Genomic DNA, 16,312 nt, shown 5'->3' with positions numbered 1-16,312 from the left:
TGGTGAGCATACGAGAAGTCAGTGTGCAGGCCATTAGCTTTCACTGCTTCCAAAGGGTTGACCCTTTCCAAAGGTCAACGAACTTCTCATCATCTCTAATGGTTGAGTCCCGAGATGTGCTGAGAGCAAGGGAGGGTCTCCCGAGGAGCGCAGCCTGACTGAGAATGCCATGGGGATGGGGCCAGCCTGGGGCCTATTGCAGGAGCACAGTCCCGCGTCCTTTCCCCGACCTGGGCCAACCCTGCCCTCTGCCTCCCTGAGACTCACTCTCATAGCGCAGCTGGAAGCCGATGTCCGAGTGACTCTTGTCGGTGGAGAAGAGGAGGTAGAGGTAGTTGCTGGTACTGATGAGGAACTGGGGGACCTGGGTCCCATGGTAAACCCCAATCAAGGGCGCGGAGTATGTCCGTCCATCTCGCACTTCCAGAGTATCATAGTTGACCTCGGTTTTAAATCTGCCAAACACGGAGATGAAGACTTCTTGAGAAACCCAAGGCTTAGTCATTTGCAAATGATAAAAGGCCCTGTCTGACCCTGGGCATGAGAACAATCAGATTTTGGCAGGCTGGAATATTTTAATGTCATTTGCACACATTCACTAGTGATGTGGAAGGACATTTTCCACGGCATTTAACCCCTCTTCTTCCCCCCATGGTGGACGCAGCTCTCTCAATCTTCTCTGTGACCTGGGCCATGACCTATCTTAAGACCTAGAAGCACAACGACTAGCCTCACAGGGATCAGAATGTTCTATACCGGGGTCAGCTAACTACAGCCCAAGGCCAATTCTGGTTTACAGCATGGCCTGAGAGTAAGGATGTTTTTCACATTTCTAAAGGGGTATTTTTTTTTAAATCAAAGGATATGTAACATATCCACCAGTAGTCCACAAAACCTAAAATAGTTATATCTGGCCCTTCCCAGAAAAGCGTGCAGACTGCTATTCTAGGCCATGAATGCTCTGTCTCGAAGTCGGTGGGAGCTGGAAGGGGGACACAGGAACAGGATTTGGGTCAGAGGTCAGGAAAGCTGTCTTCCCATACTGGAAATTTCAGGGTTATGGTCTGAAGATTCTAATGCCTCTTTCAACACGTCACGGTATCTATCTGCCCACTCTCCTTCCTTGGGGGTACGGGGAGAAACAGGCTCTGACATCCCCCAGCCTTTGCTTCACCCCTCCAGTCAGAGTCCCTTAAATAGCACAAACGCACTACTGAGGTGAACCAAGGCCGAGGCCACAGCCAGTGCCATCTGCCCCCCCGCCCAGGCCAGTCTTCTCCAGTATTCTCTGACCTTGCTGATATTTCAGCATCAGTGCTGCCCCCACCCACTCCGTAGAGATCACCTCTCCCCCACCTCCCCAGAAGCTCTGGTTACAAGCACCTGTCGAAGGTGATTTTGATGGGGTAGCCTGGCTGGGCTTCAATCACCCAGGCACAGCTCAGGGCATCCTTGTAGAAGCCAGGCCAGCCTGGAGACAGGATGGTGCCACTGGGTGAAGTCAAATGACCACCGCAGGGAGCTGGGGGGACACAAGGGAGAGAAGCACATTTCTTGAGGGGACAAATGAACAAACAAATAAAAAACCTCTCTATAAAATGTGTCTGCCAACAAGTATTGGTTTTGTTTTTATGGAAAATTACATAAACTATATAACTGTGAGTTCCGTCTATTGGGACCCTTACGGATATGTTCAATTGCATCATTTGGAGTTTTATTACAGGCCGGAGGGGAGAAATGAAAAGAATCCTTTAAACAAAGTCCTTTGCCATTCTAGAAGGGCTGGAGTACAGCTATTATTTGGATCAAATTGGTTTTTCCTCGGTTCCTCACTCAGTTGTCAGGCCCGTGGCAGAGGCAGACACCCAGCCCACTTCCCCACATCCAGCACCCAGCACCGTGCTGCAGGAGAGTGGGCAGAGCCCCCATGCTCTGCTGGTAGCACTAGTACAAATTGCTCCACTGTAAGCTCTGTGAGGGTAGGGACCCTATTGTTTGTCTCCCACAATGCAGAATCCCCAGCATTTAGCCTGGAGCTCAGCACACAGTTGTCCCGCTGTGCCCCAAATCGGTGATTATTGCTTGAATCAGTGAATGGACGGAAAGACGAATAAATGCCGTCCACGTCTGTGACTCCACCAGACACTGGGGAGTGGAAGGGGGTCCACGCATACCTCTGATGTAGCCAAGCCTATTATCTCAGCCCCTTGGTCTCTCTGTCCACTCTTCCCATTGCTCAGCTTCTCGGCATCACCCACATCTTTCTCATCACTCCTGCCTCTTCCTGCAACCAGACCCTTGGTCCCTGTGGTGGTCATGACAGCTAGCTCTTCCAGTCCTCCTCCTTCAGGGCCCATAGCTGATTTCATTGTCCACTCCTTTACCAGTTATGCTAGGCCACTGCCTCGACCAATAAAATGAGAGCAGAAGTGATGCGTGTCCCGTGCACGCGGAAACTTTAAGAGCCAGTGCATCGTCTGCAAAATTTCGTGCGTTGGTGATTGTGGAACAAGAGTCAAGATGGACGTCCCGTCAGCCTGGGCCTTTAAGGGACCCTGAGGGGCAGAGTCCCTGATGACCATGTTATCCATGTAGCCTGAATAGCCTGCCTGAGATATAAACTCCTGTTTTTAAGCCTCTGAGATTTGGGGGTTGCTTGTTAATACAGTATAACCTAGGCCACCCTGACTAATGTACCTCTCTCTTCCAGACCGCGGAGGACAACCACCCCCAATGCGGCTGCTACTGTGTCACCCCCACTGCCGTGGACCGACACCTCACACATGCCAGGCATTTAGCTTCACATGGAGAGACATGTCCACTTGTCACAAAACACAAACCCCGTGAGGTGCTGTTATAATATTTCATCCATTTTACTGCTAAGAAAACTAAGGCTTATGGAGGTTAAGCAACTAACTCTGGGTAAGCAGGTGGTAGCGCCTAGACTCAGACCTAGGAGGATGGCATCAACCCAGAGATCTGAAGCTGACCAGCCTCCCAGTTTAAAGGAAAGCCTGCTTCCTTTCGACTCCCTTACTATGGGGCTACCAGATGCCAAAAAGGCCGTGGGAAGGGGATGAAGAGCCACACAGCACTTCTCTCTCTGCACATTTTTGTAAATTCCTCCAGGCAATCAGTTTCATAAAATACAGCCAAATGTAGCACACCTTTCCTCTCTCAATTCTATAAACTTCTTGGAAATATCTAATCGTCCAGCATTCTTAACAGAAAGTTACATTAGAAAGTTTAATTAACAAAGAGGATCAAAACATGATGATGACGATGACAGTAGACAACTCATACTGATGACATGACTCTGACATTGCTTGATTATCCCCATTTTACAGAACAGAAAACTAAGGCTAAACAGGCTAAGAGATCAGATCAAGAGCGAAGGGAGTGAGAGCTGTGATTTCACCTTAAGACCTGTGTCTCCAAATCCCCCAGCACATGATAGTTCTGCCCCTACGGCTGACAGTAATGAACTCACAGGTATTGAGAGCTTTCTATGTGTCGGGGCTTCTGGATTATCCTTGTGACAACTGCACCACGGAAAGGCAGATACTATTGTTATCCCCATTTTATAGGCAGGGATTATTACCCATTTTCAGTAAGCTGAGGCTTGGAGAAACTAAGTAATTACATAGAACCTGTATCAAACATTGGGAGTAAATTGCATATGGGTTACCACTTCCTGGATAAGCCCAGTTTTCAGAACCCATCCATTCATCTCACTGAAACTACTAATGCTTCCCTCTACTTCTCCAAGGGACATGTGAGACCTTGGAAGTGGGGAGGGGCGTGCCTTACTGCTACATCCCGGGGTCCCCATGTGAGTAACTGAGCCTCAGAGGAAATAGGGACTCTCGGCTCCAATGCAGCACAGGCCCAGTCTCTTTGGTTGCTGGACTGTGATCTCACGCACTTTCCAATAAGCCACAGATCACACGGTCACTTGCCAGCCTCGGCTATTCTCCATATATATCAACAAAACGCCATCTACAATCTCCAGAGAGAGAAACTCAAATCCTGCCTTTGGTGGTCATCATTTTGTTTCCTTTCTCTGCCGTATTGTTTTATTACCTTGGCCAGTGCATCTCTTCTCCTGCTCACATGATGGTCAAGCAACCCCTCCATTCATTCATTCCTTCACTTTCTCTCTAGTTCATATTCACATTCCGAGGCGGGGGGCAGGTGCCAGGCAGGGAGACGAAGGGCAGGATTCCTAAATGCGATGTCTCATATTTGAAAAGATGCTAAACCTCACTCTAACTAAGAAAATAAATACTAAAACTACAATGAGAAATTATTTCTCATCCATCAGCTAGGCAAAACCCAACATTTGGTGACAGGTGAGACTGAGGGAAACCAGGTATTCTAGTACCTTGCTGGTAGAAATGCTAAATGACACAACCTCTATGAAGGGAAATTTGGTAATGTTCAGCAAAATTCATATGCATTTACTCCCTGACCCAGCAATTCCACTTCTAGATTTCTATCGCAAAAATATACTGGTAAAAACATGAAAAGACACATGTATGGTGGCACTATTTGTAATAACAAAAGAGTGGAAACAGCCCAAATGTTCAGTAATGGGGAACTGAATGAAGTAGGGTGATCAACAAAATGGGCTATTTATGCAGCTATAAAACAAGAAGTGAGGAATAGTCTATACAATGTCATGGAGGGCACCCCCGGAATATATTATTAAGTGAATAAAAGCAAGGTATAGAGGTAAAAATAAGGGTATAGTATGATTCCATTTATCTAAGAAAGCAGTGGGACACACACACACACACACACATATTTACTCATATTAACAATTAATGAAAGAGTAAACCCCAAACTCAAGATTATCTATGGAGAGAGAAAGAAAAGAGGTTAGAAAGGATAGGCGTAGAAGCTAGACTTGCTCATAAATTACCTTCTTTTCGAGGTTTAACTTTGGAACTAGGTAAAAATGTTACACAATTAAAAAGAAAGATTTAAATTTGACAAGCCATTTCTCAAAACTCAAAGGCAGAGGAAATAAATGAATACAATACTGTATCAGTTGTTGGCATAATCACACATGAAGAAACTAGTTAAAGAGATTTTAAAACACTGTAATTTGATAGCCCACCCCTTGTAGGCCATGGGGACAAGAAGAATTGAAAGAAAAATGACTTAAACTCTTTCCAGTAATCATATTGCTGTTGGAAGTATGGTATTACAATTCTGAGGCTTTTGGGTATGTATTATGGAATTATATTGGTGTTGTTGGGAACAGGGATTTCCAGCAACAGTGAAAGGAGATACATATATGACATCAAGGAAGTTAAATAAAAGTGTTTTTACATTTGAAATAAAATGAACCCATGATATTTATGTTTAAAAAACAATTTCTTAGCTCTGTTCACTGAAAAGTCTTAGAAACAAGGACCTGCTCAATAGTAATAAGCACCTTCAGTGCCCAGATTCTAAATATCATTTTTCACTTAAACAAACAAACAAACAAAAAGAAAACAAACCAGGACTCCTTGGAGAAACAGATGAGTCTTGGTCACGAACAGAAAATACACAAGATGAGACTGGGCCAATTTCAAAATGATCCCACTGGGTAATGGGACAATTGGAGTGTTGATTAGAATAATAACTGCAATGGATTTAAGTACCTAAAATATGCTTAAATCCATTGGACTGTAATAATATTTAAAAATGCTCAACTTTGGAAGATGTTAGGGAATCAATTCATCAATACAAAAACTGATAAGTAAAGGAGTATATCTCCTTTATGAACTAACCATACCTCAGGGTAACCAAACAGTTGATGTGAGCAAGTTTTCTTTAAGTATTCCGTCTTAGAAAAGAAGAAATGATAGCATGTTACCATTTTGCAATCTGTAGGCTACTCATCGATTGCTCATAACATCCCCAAAGAGAGACAACCACACATTATGTGCCTTTGATGGAGCACAGAGACCTGCCTATAAAATATTCTGGCCCAAAAAATGAAACCTAAATCCGATTGGGTTCTAGACCTTGTGGCCAACTAAAAGAAATATCAGAGAGAGAGGATCACGTTGAACAATCTCCCAGGGATGGAACTGCCAAAATTCAGGGTGCAGGAGACGCCTCAGGATAAATGACCTAGCTTTTTCAACAAAAAAATTCGCAAGGGGTGGGAGTAGACACCTTAGATAAAAGCCAACTATAATGTGTGAACCTAACTAGGATTCCGATTTTAAAAAAAAAATCCCATGAAAGAAAGGATTAGGTAATCATAGACATTTGAATATATTAAGCAATTATTTTTATTTTTTTAAGACAACAGTGTGGTGGTTATGTTTTAAAGAGTTCGTTTTATCTGATGATGCACACTGAAATGCTGTGGATGAAATATTTTGCCTGAAATTTACTTCAAAATAATCCCAGAGTAGGGTGGTGGTGGGTGGGGGTGTAAAATGAAACAAGATAGGCCATGAGTTTATAATTGTTGAAGTTGGGTGATGGGTACACAGGGGTTCATTATACTATTCATTGTTTGAAATTTTCCATTAAAAATGTTGGGGTAAACAAAAGAAGTAAAAGCAGAGACTCAAACAGATACTTGTATAGCCTTGTTCATAGCAGTGTTATTCACAGTAACTAAAAGGTGGATGTAACCCTGGTATCCAGTGAAGGATGAAAGGATAAACAAAATGTGGTATATACATACAACAGAATATTTTTAAGCCTTACAAAGGAAAGAAATTCTGACATATGCTACAACATAGATGAAGCTTGAGAATGTTATGCTAAGAGAAATAAAGCCAGTCAGAAAAGGATACATATTGTATGATTCCACTCATGAGGAACCTATACGAGGAACTTAGAGCAGTCAAATTCATAGACAGTCCCTGTGATGGTTGCCGGGGGCTGTGGGAAGAGGCAATGGGGAGTTAGTGTTTAACGGGTACAGAACTGCAGTGTTGCGAGATGAAAAGAGTTCCGGTGATAGATTATGGTGAAGGCTGTACAATACGAATGTTCTAAATACCACTGAACTGTACACCTAAAATTGGTTAAGATGGTAAGTTTTGTTATGTGTATTTTACTACAATAAATAACATTGGAAGAAGAAAAAAATGTTGGGAGTGAAAAAGGAAACACACACACACACACACACACACACACACACACACACACCACAGAAAAGGGAGAAGAGCTCAGCAAAAAGACAAAAGAGACTTTGTGTCAAACCCATTGCCTGGCCCACAGTAGCTGCTCAACAAATATTTTGTCAAAGGAATGAAATACTGGTTGAAAGGTAGAGATACTGGGTATCATGACTGAATGGTGTCCCCTCAATTCATAGGTTGAAGTACTAACCCTAATGTGACCGTTTTTGAAGAGGGCCTTTACAGAAGGTAATTAAGGTTAAATGAAGTCATAAGGGTGGACCCTCTTCCAATGGGTCTGGTGTCTTTATAAGAAGTGGAAGAGACACTAGAAGTACACGCCTACAGAGGAAGGGCCATGTGAGGCCACAGCAAGACAGATGGACACAGCCACCTGCCAGACAAGGGGCGAGGCTGCAGGAGAAACAAACCTGCTGGCACCTTGATCTTGGACTTCCAGCCTCCAGAACTGTGAGAAAACAGAATTCCGTTGTTGAAGCCACCCGGTCTGTGGTATTTTGTTATGGCGGCCTACGGTGGTTAATACCGGTATGTCGGACTCCCCATGAGGGCTGGTGTCTCTGTGATGGATGACCCTTCTCTCCTGACTTCTGATGCTAAAGTTACACAAGGCAGGAGGCAACTGGGAATGGTGACACCACAGAATGACATGAAGAAGGTAATTTACGTGTGTCTTTCCTTTTCCTGAGTGCATCCTCACAATGGCCTGGAATGTGGGTCCTGGGATTAGCCTCATCTCACAGGTGAGGAAACACAGAAGTTACGCGACTGGTCCAGAAACACAGCAAGGAAGCGGTAGAGCCGGGGTTTAAACCTGGGTGGTCTGGCTCCAGAGCCTGCATTTCTAATCACTGAGAGTGGACTTTGGAATGCCCACCCTGACTGCAGCCCTCAAAGCGGTTTACACTGACTAAGGGTCCAGTGTGAATGACCAGAGGTAGTACAAGCCTTTTCCTCTGGCCTTCTCTCCCTCCAGCACTGCTTCCCCACCACCCACCTGTACCCCTCTCCACCCATCCTCCATTATTCTGTGGTAGAATGAAAGGAGAAGGAACTTGGGAGTCAGACGGACCACATTTGGTGATTAAAAGGGATGGTTCTGAAATCAGGATATCGGGATTTGAATCCTGACTCTTCCATTCACTTAGCTGAGTGACCTTGGGAAAGTTACTTAACCACTCTGTGCTCCAGTTTCTTCATCTGTGAAGTGAGGATAATAACAGGACCTACCTCATAGGGTAGTCAGGAGGATTCAATAGGCCAGTGTACATAAAGCACTTGGCCTAGTATTTAGCACGTAGTAATTGCTCAGTTAATTACTAGCTTGGTGATTTCAGGCAAGTCAGTTTACCTCACTGGCTTGCAGAGTTCTCATGTATAAAGCATAGTGATATCTTTCTCACAAGAGTGACGAGAAGATTAAATAAGAATATTAGGCACTCAATAACTACCCTAACTTCTTCTTTGGAGGCCTAAGTGAGCTACAACCATCACTTAGATTCCTCTTGTAGGAGTGGGGAGAATTGACTGACTTTCTTCCTTTCTTTCTTATTAAAATTTATTGGGGTGACAATTGTTAGTCAAGTTACATAGGTTTCAGGTGTACAATTCTGTAATACATCATCTATATCTCACATTCTGTGTTCACCACCCAGAGTCAGTTCTCCTTCCATCACCATATATTAGATCCCTTTGACCTTCTTTCTTTCTTGCAGGACTTTTTAAATTTTCTGATTATAAAAGTAACACATTTGTTATAGACACAGACAAATGTGGATGTGATCAAACCAAATTGTTTAACCATTTTCCTCCAGGGAGTGGGATTGGGAAATGAGTATTTCCACTTTGAACTTTATTGCACTTGTATATTATTCAAATGTTTCACAACCACCAAGTATTACTTTAAAAATGAAAACATATACTCACTGTAGATAATTTATCTCCATTTTTTCATGTATTTCTTATAAGCAACATATATTTTTTTTTAAATCCAGTTTGAGTCTTTGTCTTTTAAGAGTTTAATTACCTTCATCATCATAACTGATATGTTTGTCTTTCTGCTCTCGTTTGTTTTATGCTGACAATTTCTGATGCTTCTATGTGATGTCCGGTCTTTGTCTTTTGCAATAGACAACATGTTTCCTTTTGTTTTAATTTTCTACTGGATATGGAAAGTAGAGAACCTGCTTTTCATCCTATTTGTGCATGCTTTTAAATCTTTCATAAACATGTTTGAAATGATATTCTCTCTAGTGATATAACTAAAAAAAAAAAATGTAACAGTAACAGTATAGCCAAAGTCTGGGTTTGAATTCTGGCTCTGTCACTTACAAGCTGGGAGGACCCTGGGCAAGTGACTTAACCCAGTGGGGACAATAACTATACCTACTTCCTAGACTGTTGCATGGCTGAAATGAGCAAATAAAACACTTATCATAGTAGAGTATAATTAGTCGGTTCTTTCTTAAAAGCAAAGGAAGAGATGAATGTGATGGGGAGATGACCGGGCAGTCCTTTGTGGATGCCTTTGCTACTTGGAAGTCTTAGGAAATGTCTGATCTTAAACATCAGATCCCTTATATCCTCTGTTCTTTAGATTAGGGGTCAGCAAATTACAGCCCAGGGGCTGTGTTCACATAACGATGGCAGAGCAGAGAAGAGAGAGAACTCAGGGCCCACACAGCCGAAAATGCTTCCCAGCTGGCCCTTTAAGAAAAGTTTGCTGGCTTCTGCCTTTGATTAGGCAGATGATCGTCCCTCTTTCTAAATTTAGGAGAAGAAGCCATTTTCTCCTTTGTCCCATTACAGCCTCTCAAAAGCTAAGTGGCTCTTAGCATATATTAAAAGGTTTTTAAAAAGTCCATTAGCTCCTGCACTTAATTGTCCACAAGGTGGGGATACTTAATCAAAAACAAAACTAGAAAATTGAAAAAGACAAAGATGCTGATTACAAAGGAGGGTTCTCCCAAGGCTGAGACATAAAGGGGGCGAGGGGCCACAGAGGGGTCAGATGCCCAGGGTGTCTCTACCCGGCCTGCTCTACAGTTTTAGATCTGGGATTGGCCACGCTAGGTGGCATCTCTCACTCTGCCCCACTGATGTGCTGCTCTCCAGATCCCCGAAAACCAGGTTGGCAGCAAACGCCCATCACTGAGAAAACCGAGCGGGCTTGTCCCTGTGCCAAGTCAGGGACTCTCCAATAGGCTGCCCTCTCATTTTGGAAGCCTCCTGTCTTCCCAGGGACACAGTGAATGAGACTGGTTTAATTTCAAAATTAGGACTTTGCCTATGAAATAGTGAGCTGTGTTAAAGCCCATTAACAAAGGTCGGGTTCTCTCCGGCATTCACGCACGGTCTCGCATGTTTCACTGCACTGGCAGAACGATGGTCTGGGAACACAAGCAGGAGGTAGCAGTGGACGAAAGAGGATTCTGCAGTTTCCAAGTCCTGGTGCCTCTTCAGGGGAGTCAACTCCATTGAAACTGAACCCCCACAGGCTCAGGGGTACTGGGGCCTGGGCTTCTGCCCCGGGAGTGCGAAGAATCTTGGTGGGGAGATAGGACCAGGCCCATGGAACTGGTAAAGAAAAATGAATACACTTGGTGAGACCAAGTGTCCCATAGAGTGGTCCGGTGATGGGCCATGAAGAAAAGGAATTAGGAGAAAGGAGGGGTTACGTGAGCGAGAGACTGCAGGGAAATGTCCTGGACAAGATGGATGAATGTGAGGAAACCTAGAGAAGTCAGAGGAGATTGACGAGCATGAGGGAGAGTGAGGGGCCAGACTGAGGAAAGGTGAATGACCACCAAATGACAACCTCCAACCCTGGGCTCCGCATGGCTGCTTTGCTCATCTGCTTATCTGCAAACAACCTCATCATACATGCACGATTATCTCACTGCTGCCAACGAGGGAGTTACCTAATCTACCGTTCCACAGCTGGGAGGAGGTGAAGCTGTGGGTTTCACCTTCTTTCTCTGACACTAAAGCTTATGTAATTTCCAAAAGTGCTCACTCCACTGGGGAAAAATGGCCGATGAGGTTGTGTGGACCTCATTGTGGGACTCTGGAGGGCAGAAAGTAGTCTGTTCATGTCATGATTGAGATAAGCATCTGGAAAGATAGAAACACACCATCTGACCTCAAGTGAAGCAATACTCATCTGATCGGCCTGACAAGGAAATGGTTAAAATTAGGGTAAATAAGCTCACAGCCAACACACATTGAGTGCTGCCTCTGCCAGACTCTGCTCCAAGAGCAGTGCCTGCTCACGGGTACCCCATGAGGAGATTCCCAGTATTAACCTCACTTTACAGATGGGGCAACTGAGGCACAGAGAGGTCAAGTGTGATTCAGTTGGTAAACTTCAGGGTGGAGACAAAAGGCAGTCTGGTGAGCCAGGGCTCTGGAGGCCATTAGGGAGGCTCTAATCTAGTTAAAAATCATTTATTCACTCATTCACTCATTCATTCACTGATTCGTCAACCAGTATTGACTGAGAATCTAAGTGTCAAACAATATGCCAGCTGTGGGAATATAAGGCCAAGGATGATTTTCTAACCTCATGGAGCTTACAAACCATTGCGAGCACAGCTAAGACTTTTGAGTATTTACTTTATGCCAGGAACTGCCCTTTACATATACATCTTATTAATACTATTATTTCCCCTACCATCTTTCAGGTGGAAAAACAGAGGCTCAGAGAGAAAAGGTGACCCGCCAGGATTCCAGCCAAGGCCCTTCTGACTTGAAAGCCCACAGAAGCTCTGCCATGTGCACTGTATTCTCAGTGGTCTCTCCTGTCTTCCCTTCCCCCACCTGTCAGCTCTGGGGCACACCCCTAAGGCACATGCCCTTTGTTCTCCTGGCCTTCCCTCCTGCTGGCCGGGGTTCTCAGATTTGGGTTTGGGGGTGGGCTACATAGAGAGGTCTCTTAGGTCTCCACCTCTGTCCATCAAGTGAGATGAGAAGAACAAGCTTTCTGGCTTCCAAAAGGACAGAAGCACAGCCCCTATGTCCTCGGACACTGTCACTTCCTCCAAGGGCCTGTGGGGTCCACTCCATCATCCATTGCTCACAGATATTTGAGGGCCTATCCTGCACTGTGCTTGGCATCTACATCTGATATGATCCTGCCTTCGAGAAGCTGAATCTGTGTTTTAAATGCCTGCAGTTGGGTGGAACAGATGGCTGCTCTCTGAAATTGAGTCACAACCTGTTCTGGGTGGCAAGACAGGATTGAGGAGACACCATAATAACCCTTGTGCTTGCTTCCAGCTGTGTTTCTTCTGGCTGGTCTGCTCTTCGTCTCCTGGAGATTGACCACAAGGATAACAAGGCAGCATGTAACGGGGGCACAAAGGCCAAGCCTGGGAGACGTCCCAGGGCACTGGGGGAAACCAGCATGTGGAGAAGGAAAGCGTGGCAGGCAGCCTGGAGACGCGAGAACTCATGGCACCGCAACACTCTTTTGGGCTGATGGAGTCCCCTGGGCAGGAGCTGGAAGCAGGGCTCCTAATGGCTGTGATATCGAGAGAGTTCCCAGTTGAAGGTGTTTTTGATGCCTGAGAGTCTAGAACTAGTTTAGTCTCTGGTTACAATTCAAATTTCTATGCAAAGTGGTACTATAAAGCTCCTGAGATTCCAGTGTGAGGGCAAGAGGGTGGCAATACGGAAATGAACCGTCGTGGTGCAGGCCACTCGCTGACAGCCGTGGCCTTCAGCCTGGCAGGCACATACCTTCACACCGCAGCACTGCGCTGTTCCAGACCACGCTGCCCTCCTTCAGGATGCAGGTGATGGTCTCTGAGCCCTGAGTCCCGAGGAAGCCTTCATCACAGAGGAAGGAGATGGAACTTCCCAGCTGAAGGCTGTCACCAAACCGTTTGCCATTTACTGGAACGCCGGGGTCTGGGCACTCGTTGTGCCGGAAGGCTGTGGGGGTCAAGACCGTGATTAGGCAGCTATGCTGTGTAGATGGACCCCCCAAGAATATCAGCTTCATTATGACGGTGAACGCTAGACCTCCACCATTCCGCAAGAACCCACCAGATAGCCTAGAACCAGGGGCTGATGTGCCATGTCGGGCATAGAGCAGGTGATTGTTGAACTTGATCTCATGCCTTTCTGAGCACCTAATCCAATTTCATTCTAATGCACATTTGTAGATCAGGCAGTGGGCTAAGCATTTCTCATGTTAGCTCATTTACATGATATAATGATTCCATGAAGGAGATATTCTTACCCCAGCTTGCAAATGAGGAAACTGAGGCTAAGGAGCAGATCGGTCTCTTCAATGTCAAATGGATCCCACGCTTTCCTAACTTCACACCATGATGGGATCAGTTACATTGCAGGTGAGCTGGGCTCTAAATCCCATGACACTAATAGACAGCGAGCATCACAGAGGAGGTGCCCTGGAGTCAACCCTGTCCGAACCCATTTCCTTCACTTGCTTTCCTCTGTCAGGCTGCCTCTCACTCTCCAAGGCAATTGATAATGCAGTAGGGAAGTAGGGAGGAAAGAGTCAGAACCCTTTTGGGTTTAATCAAGCTTTGCCTCTTGTTAGTTACATGGTTCTGGGCAACTTATATAATCTTGCTGAGCCTCTGTTTCCTGACCTATAAAATGAGATATTTCACTGGCAGGGTCACTCTGGGATAGAAATAAAATGCAAGTCGATATGAATAGGAAAGTAGAGAATGTTTGGTACAGCTCCTGAGAGACGGTAAGTACCCCTTACATATGAGTTCCCTTCCTTCTTCCCGCTCCCACTCCATGTCCATTAAACACATTCCCAGCCTTCCCCCCTCTGGGTGCCATAGTTCTCACACTCAAGTCTCTGAAGCCACCCCCCGTTGGCAATCCTGCTGTTTGAAGGACAGTGGTTTTGCAGTGGAATCCAGGTTCCATGGCTGCAAGTGCCGCTTTAGAGAACTCAGTTTATAAGCCTTCGAAATTCCCTAGTGACGGAAACCCTTGCACAGTCAGAAACAGAAGCAGCCCTGGAGGCTGCTGGGTCTTGCTAGAGGCAAGGAGCTTGCAAACCTGGCGATCCTTCTTCCTGCAGGTGAGCTGTGGGAGCATCGGACATGGAGATGGTTGTGAGGACACCTTGCAGAATCTCCACAGATTCCCCAATACCCTTCGCTCTGACTTCAGTCTCCCCACTTTTGTTCATTAGGAACTATGACCTGAGGTTGCCCTGACACTGAGAAATATGGGGTGGGAAGAAAAGTGGTGCTTGAAGCCAGACGTCCAGGCGATTGTCTATTCAAAACTGTATCAGTCTCTCTCTCTCTCTCTCTCTCTCTCTCTCTCTCTCTCTCTCTCTCTCTCTCTCTCTCACATACACACACACACACACACGTATGCACACAAAAGGGGTAGGGAGCTATTTCCAACATCCAGGAGCAAAAGCTCTAAGTCAGGGTTTAAATAGCGCCCAGTCCTCCCCGGGGACCCTTTCAAACTTTAGTTTTCAGTGTGAAAAGCGACAGATCTTCGCTTCGGAAGTTTTTGGTGTGGGGTCAGCAGTGATGACTGCAGAGTGCTCACACAGCAGGTTCTCAGCTATTATCATCACCATTGAAGATGCTCCCCGTGGAAGAAAGGTTAGGTTTACTCCAAGGAGCTTGAGGGGTGGAAACGGGGTCACTGGTCCTTGTCACCGAGACACAAATTTCAAGTCATCGTAAGGGGAAGCTCTCTTGCTATGGAGAAAGCTGCCTGGGGAGGTGAGCTCCCCAACACTGGGCAGACGCGAGCTCAGCCCAGATGTTCAGCAGGTCGGAAGTGACCTAGGAGATGAATAGCCTGTAGGGGAGAGTACACTAATTCTCAAACACTTGTCCATGGTCTATTGTTTCACTAACTGCATCAGAAACCTGTAAAAAATGTAGATTCTGGAGCCTCATCCCTTAGAGATTCGGATTCAGCAGGCCTCGGATGGGGCCCAGATTTTTAAAAATTATTCCTATGTCTCCATCCAATTGTCTACCTGTAAATGCACAGAAAAATATCTGTCTATAACATGTTGGCAAGAATCATTCCTGGGTGGGGGGATTTTGGGTGTAGTTAACATTTCTTCTTTGGCCTGTCCCGTTTCTTGAGTATTTACATATTGGATGTGTATCGTTTTTTACAATAGTGGAGGAACCTTGGAGAGGAATATGAGGTAAGAGCTTGGTCCTCAGGTCAGGTCCCCTGCCTTCTGCCTCTTCCTCCCGAGGACGCAGTGGTTCCTTTCCTGGAAAGTGGGAACTTACTAGGATGTGCTTTTCCTAAGAGACTATGAGCACCCATTTTTGCTGTAGGTGACCCATCAGTGTCCACACCTACTTGGACCTGCAGAGTTCTCAGCCATCACCATTCTGGACAAGTGGGCTTCTCTGAGTCGCTCCTACCGTATTTCTACCCATTTCACCAGGGAAGAAAGAACACTGAGTCATTCATGGAACTTCCCATTCAATAACCATTTACTGATCCTTCCCACGGACCAGCCAGTGTGGGCAGAGGGGATGGGAAGATAAGTAATACATTTCCCCACCTTTCCAGAGCTCGTGGTCTCATGGGAAAACAGGGATGAGGCCAGAGAAGTGAAAAGCTAGAGCTGCACTGCTAGCCTGGCAAGATTAGGGAAGAGAGAACTGGGCTCTGTTTCCTCCTGCCTGTAGAGGAAGGTAACAGAAATGCTCTCTCTGGAGGAGGCACGCCTTGGGAAAGTTATTGCTTTAAGCAAGTCTGGGGTCCTGAGGAAGGTGCAGGGAATGTCAGGGAAGGGCTTTAGTTTGGGTGGTCCCTTGGAATCTGGGGTCCCCTGTGCCCACCTTTTGGCATCTATTGTCTTCAGCTCAACTAGACCCCAGGGACAGGCGGGACAAAGAGGCAAGCCTCCTACGCTCAGGATGGGGGGACACGGTGGGGGGAGATCAGTTCTGTCAAAAAGCACCAGGACACCAGCTCTATGTGTGTGTTTGTGTGCATGGAGTGGAACTTGAACTTGGGACTTGTGTTTCCCAAGCAGCATCTTGGAAAGGATCTGGTTAACTGCTTGGGCAGACCTAACTTTAACCCCATTTGATTATTTGCCATCGGCCAAGGTCACCGGGTTGACAACTTATTATCACCTGGTAAGCACTCTTGCTGCCTTT

The 16,312-nt window shown here is 45.7% G+C and overlaps 1 protein-coding gene across 1 annotated transcript in view; it reads right to left on the bottom strand.

Moving 5' to 3' along the window:
- The window catches only part of CSMD2 (CUB and Sushi multiple domains 2), a 579,318-nt gene that overhangs the window by 199,375 nt on the left and 363,631 nt on the right, over positions 1 to 16,312 (bottom strand). Inside the window, 3 exon segments of the mRNA XM_081055778.1 lie at positions 268 to 455; positions 1,384 to 1,522; positions 12,900 to 13,094. Coding sequence (XP_080911904.1) covers positions 268 to 455; positions 1,384 to 1,522; positions 12,900 to 13,094 — 522 coding nt within the window.

The sequence above is a fragment of the Rhinolophus hipposideros genome (assembly GCF_964194185.1).
Source record: "Rhinolophus hipposideros genome assembly, chromosome: 8".
NCBI classification, from domain to species: Eukaryota; Metazoa; Chordata; class Mammalia; order Chiroptera; family Rhinolophidae; genus Rhinolophus; species Rhinolophus hipposideros.
This window is presented reverse-complemented; position numbering and strand designations above follow the sequence as displayed.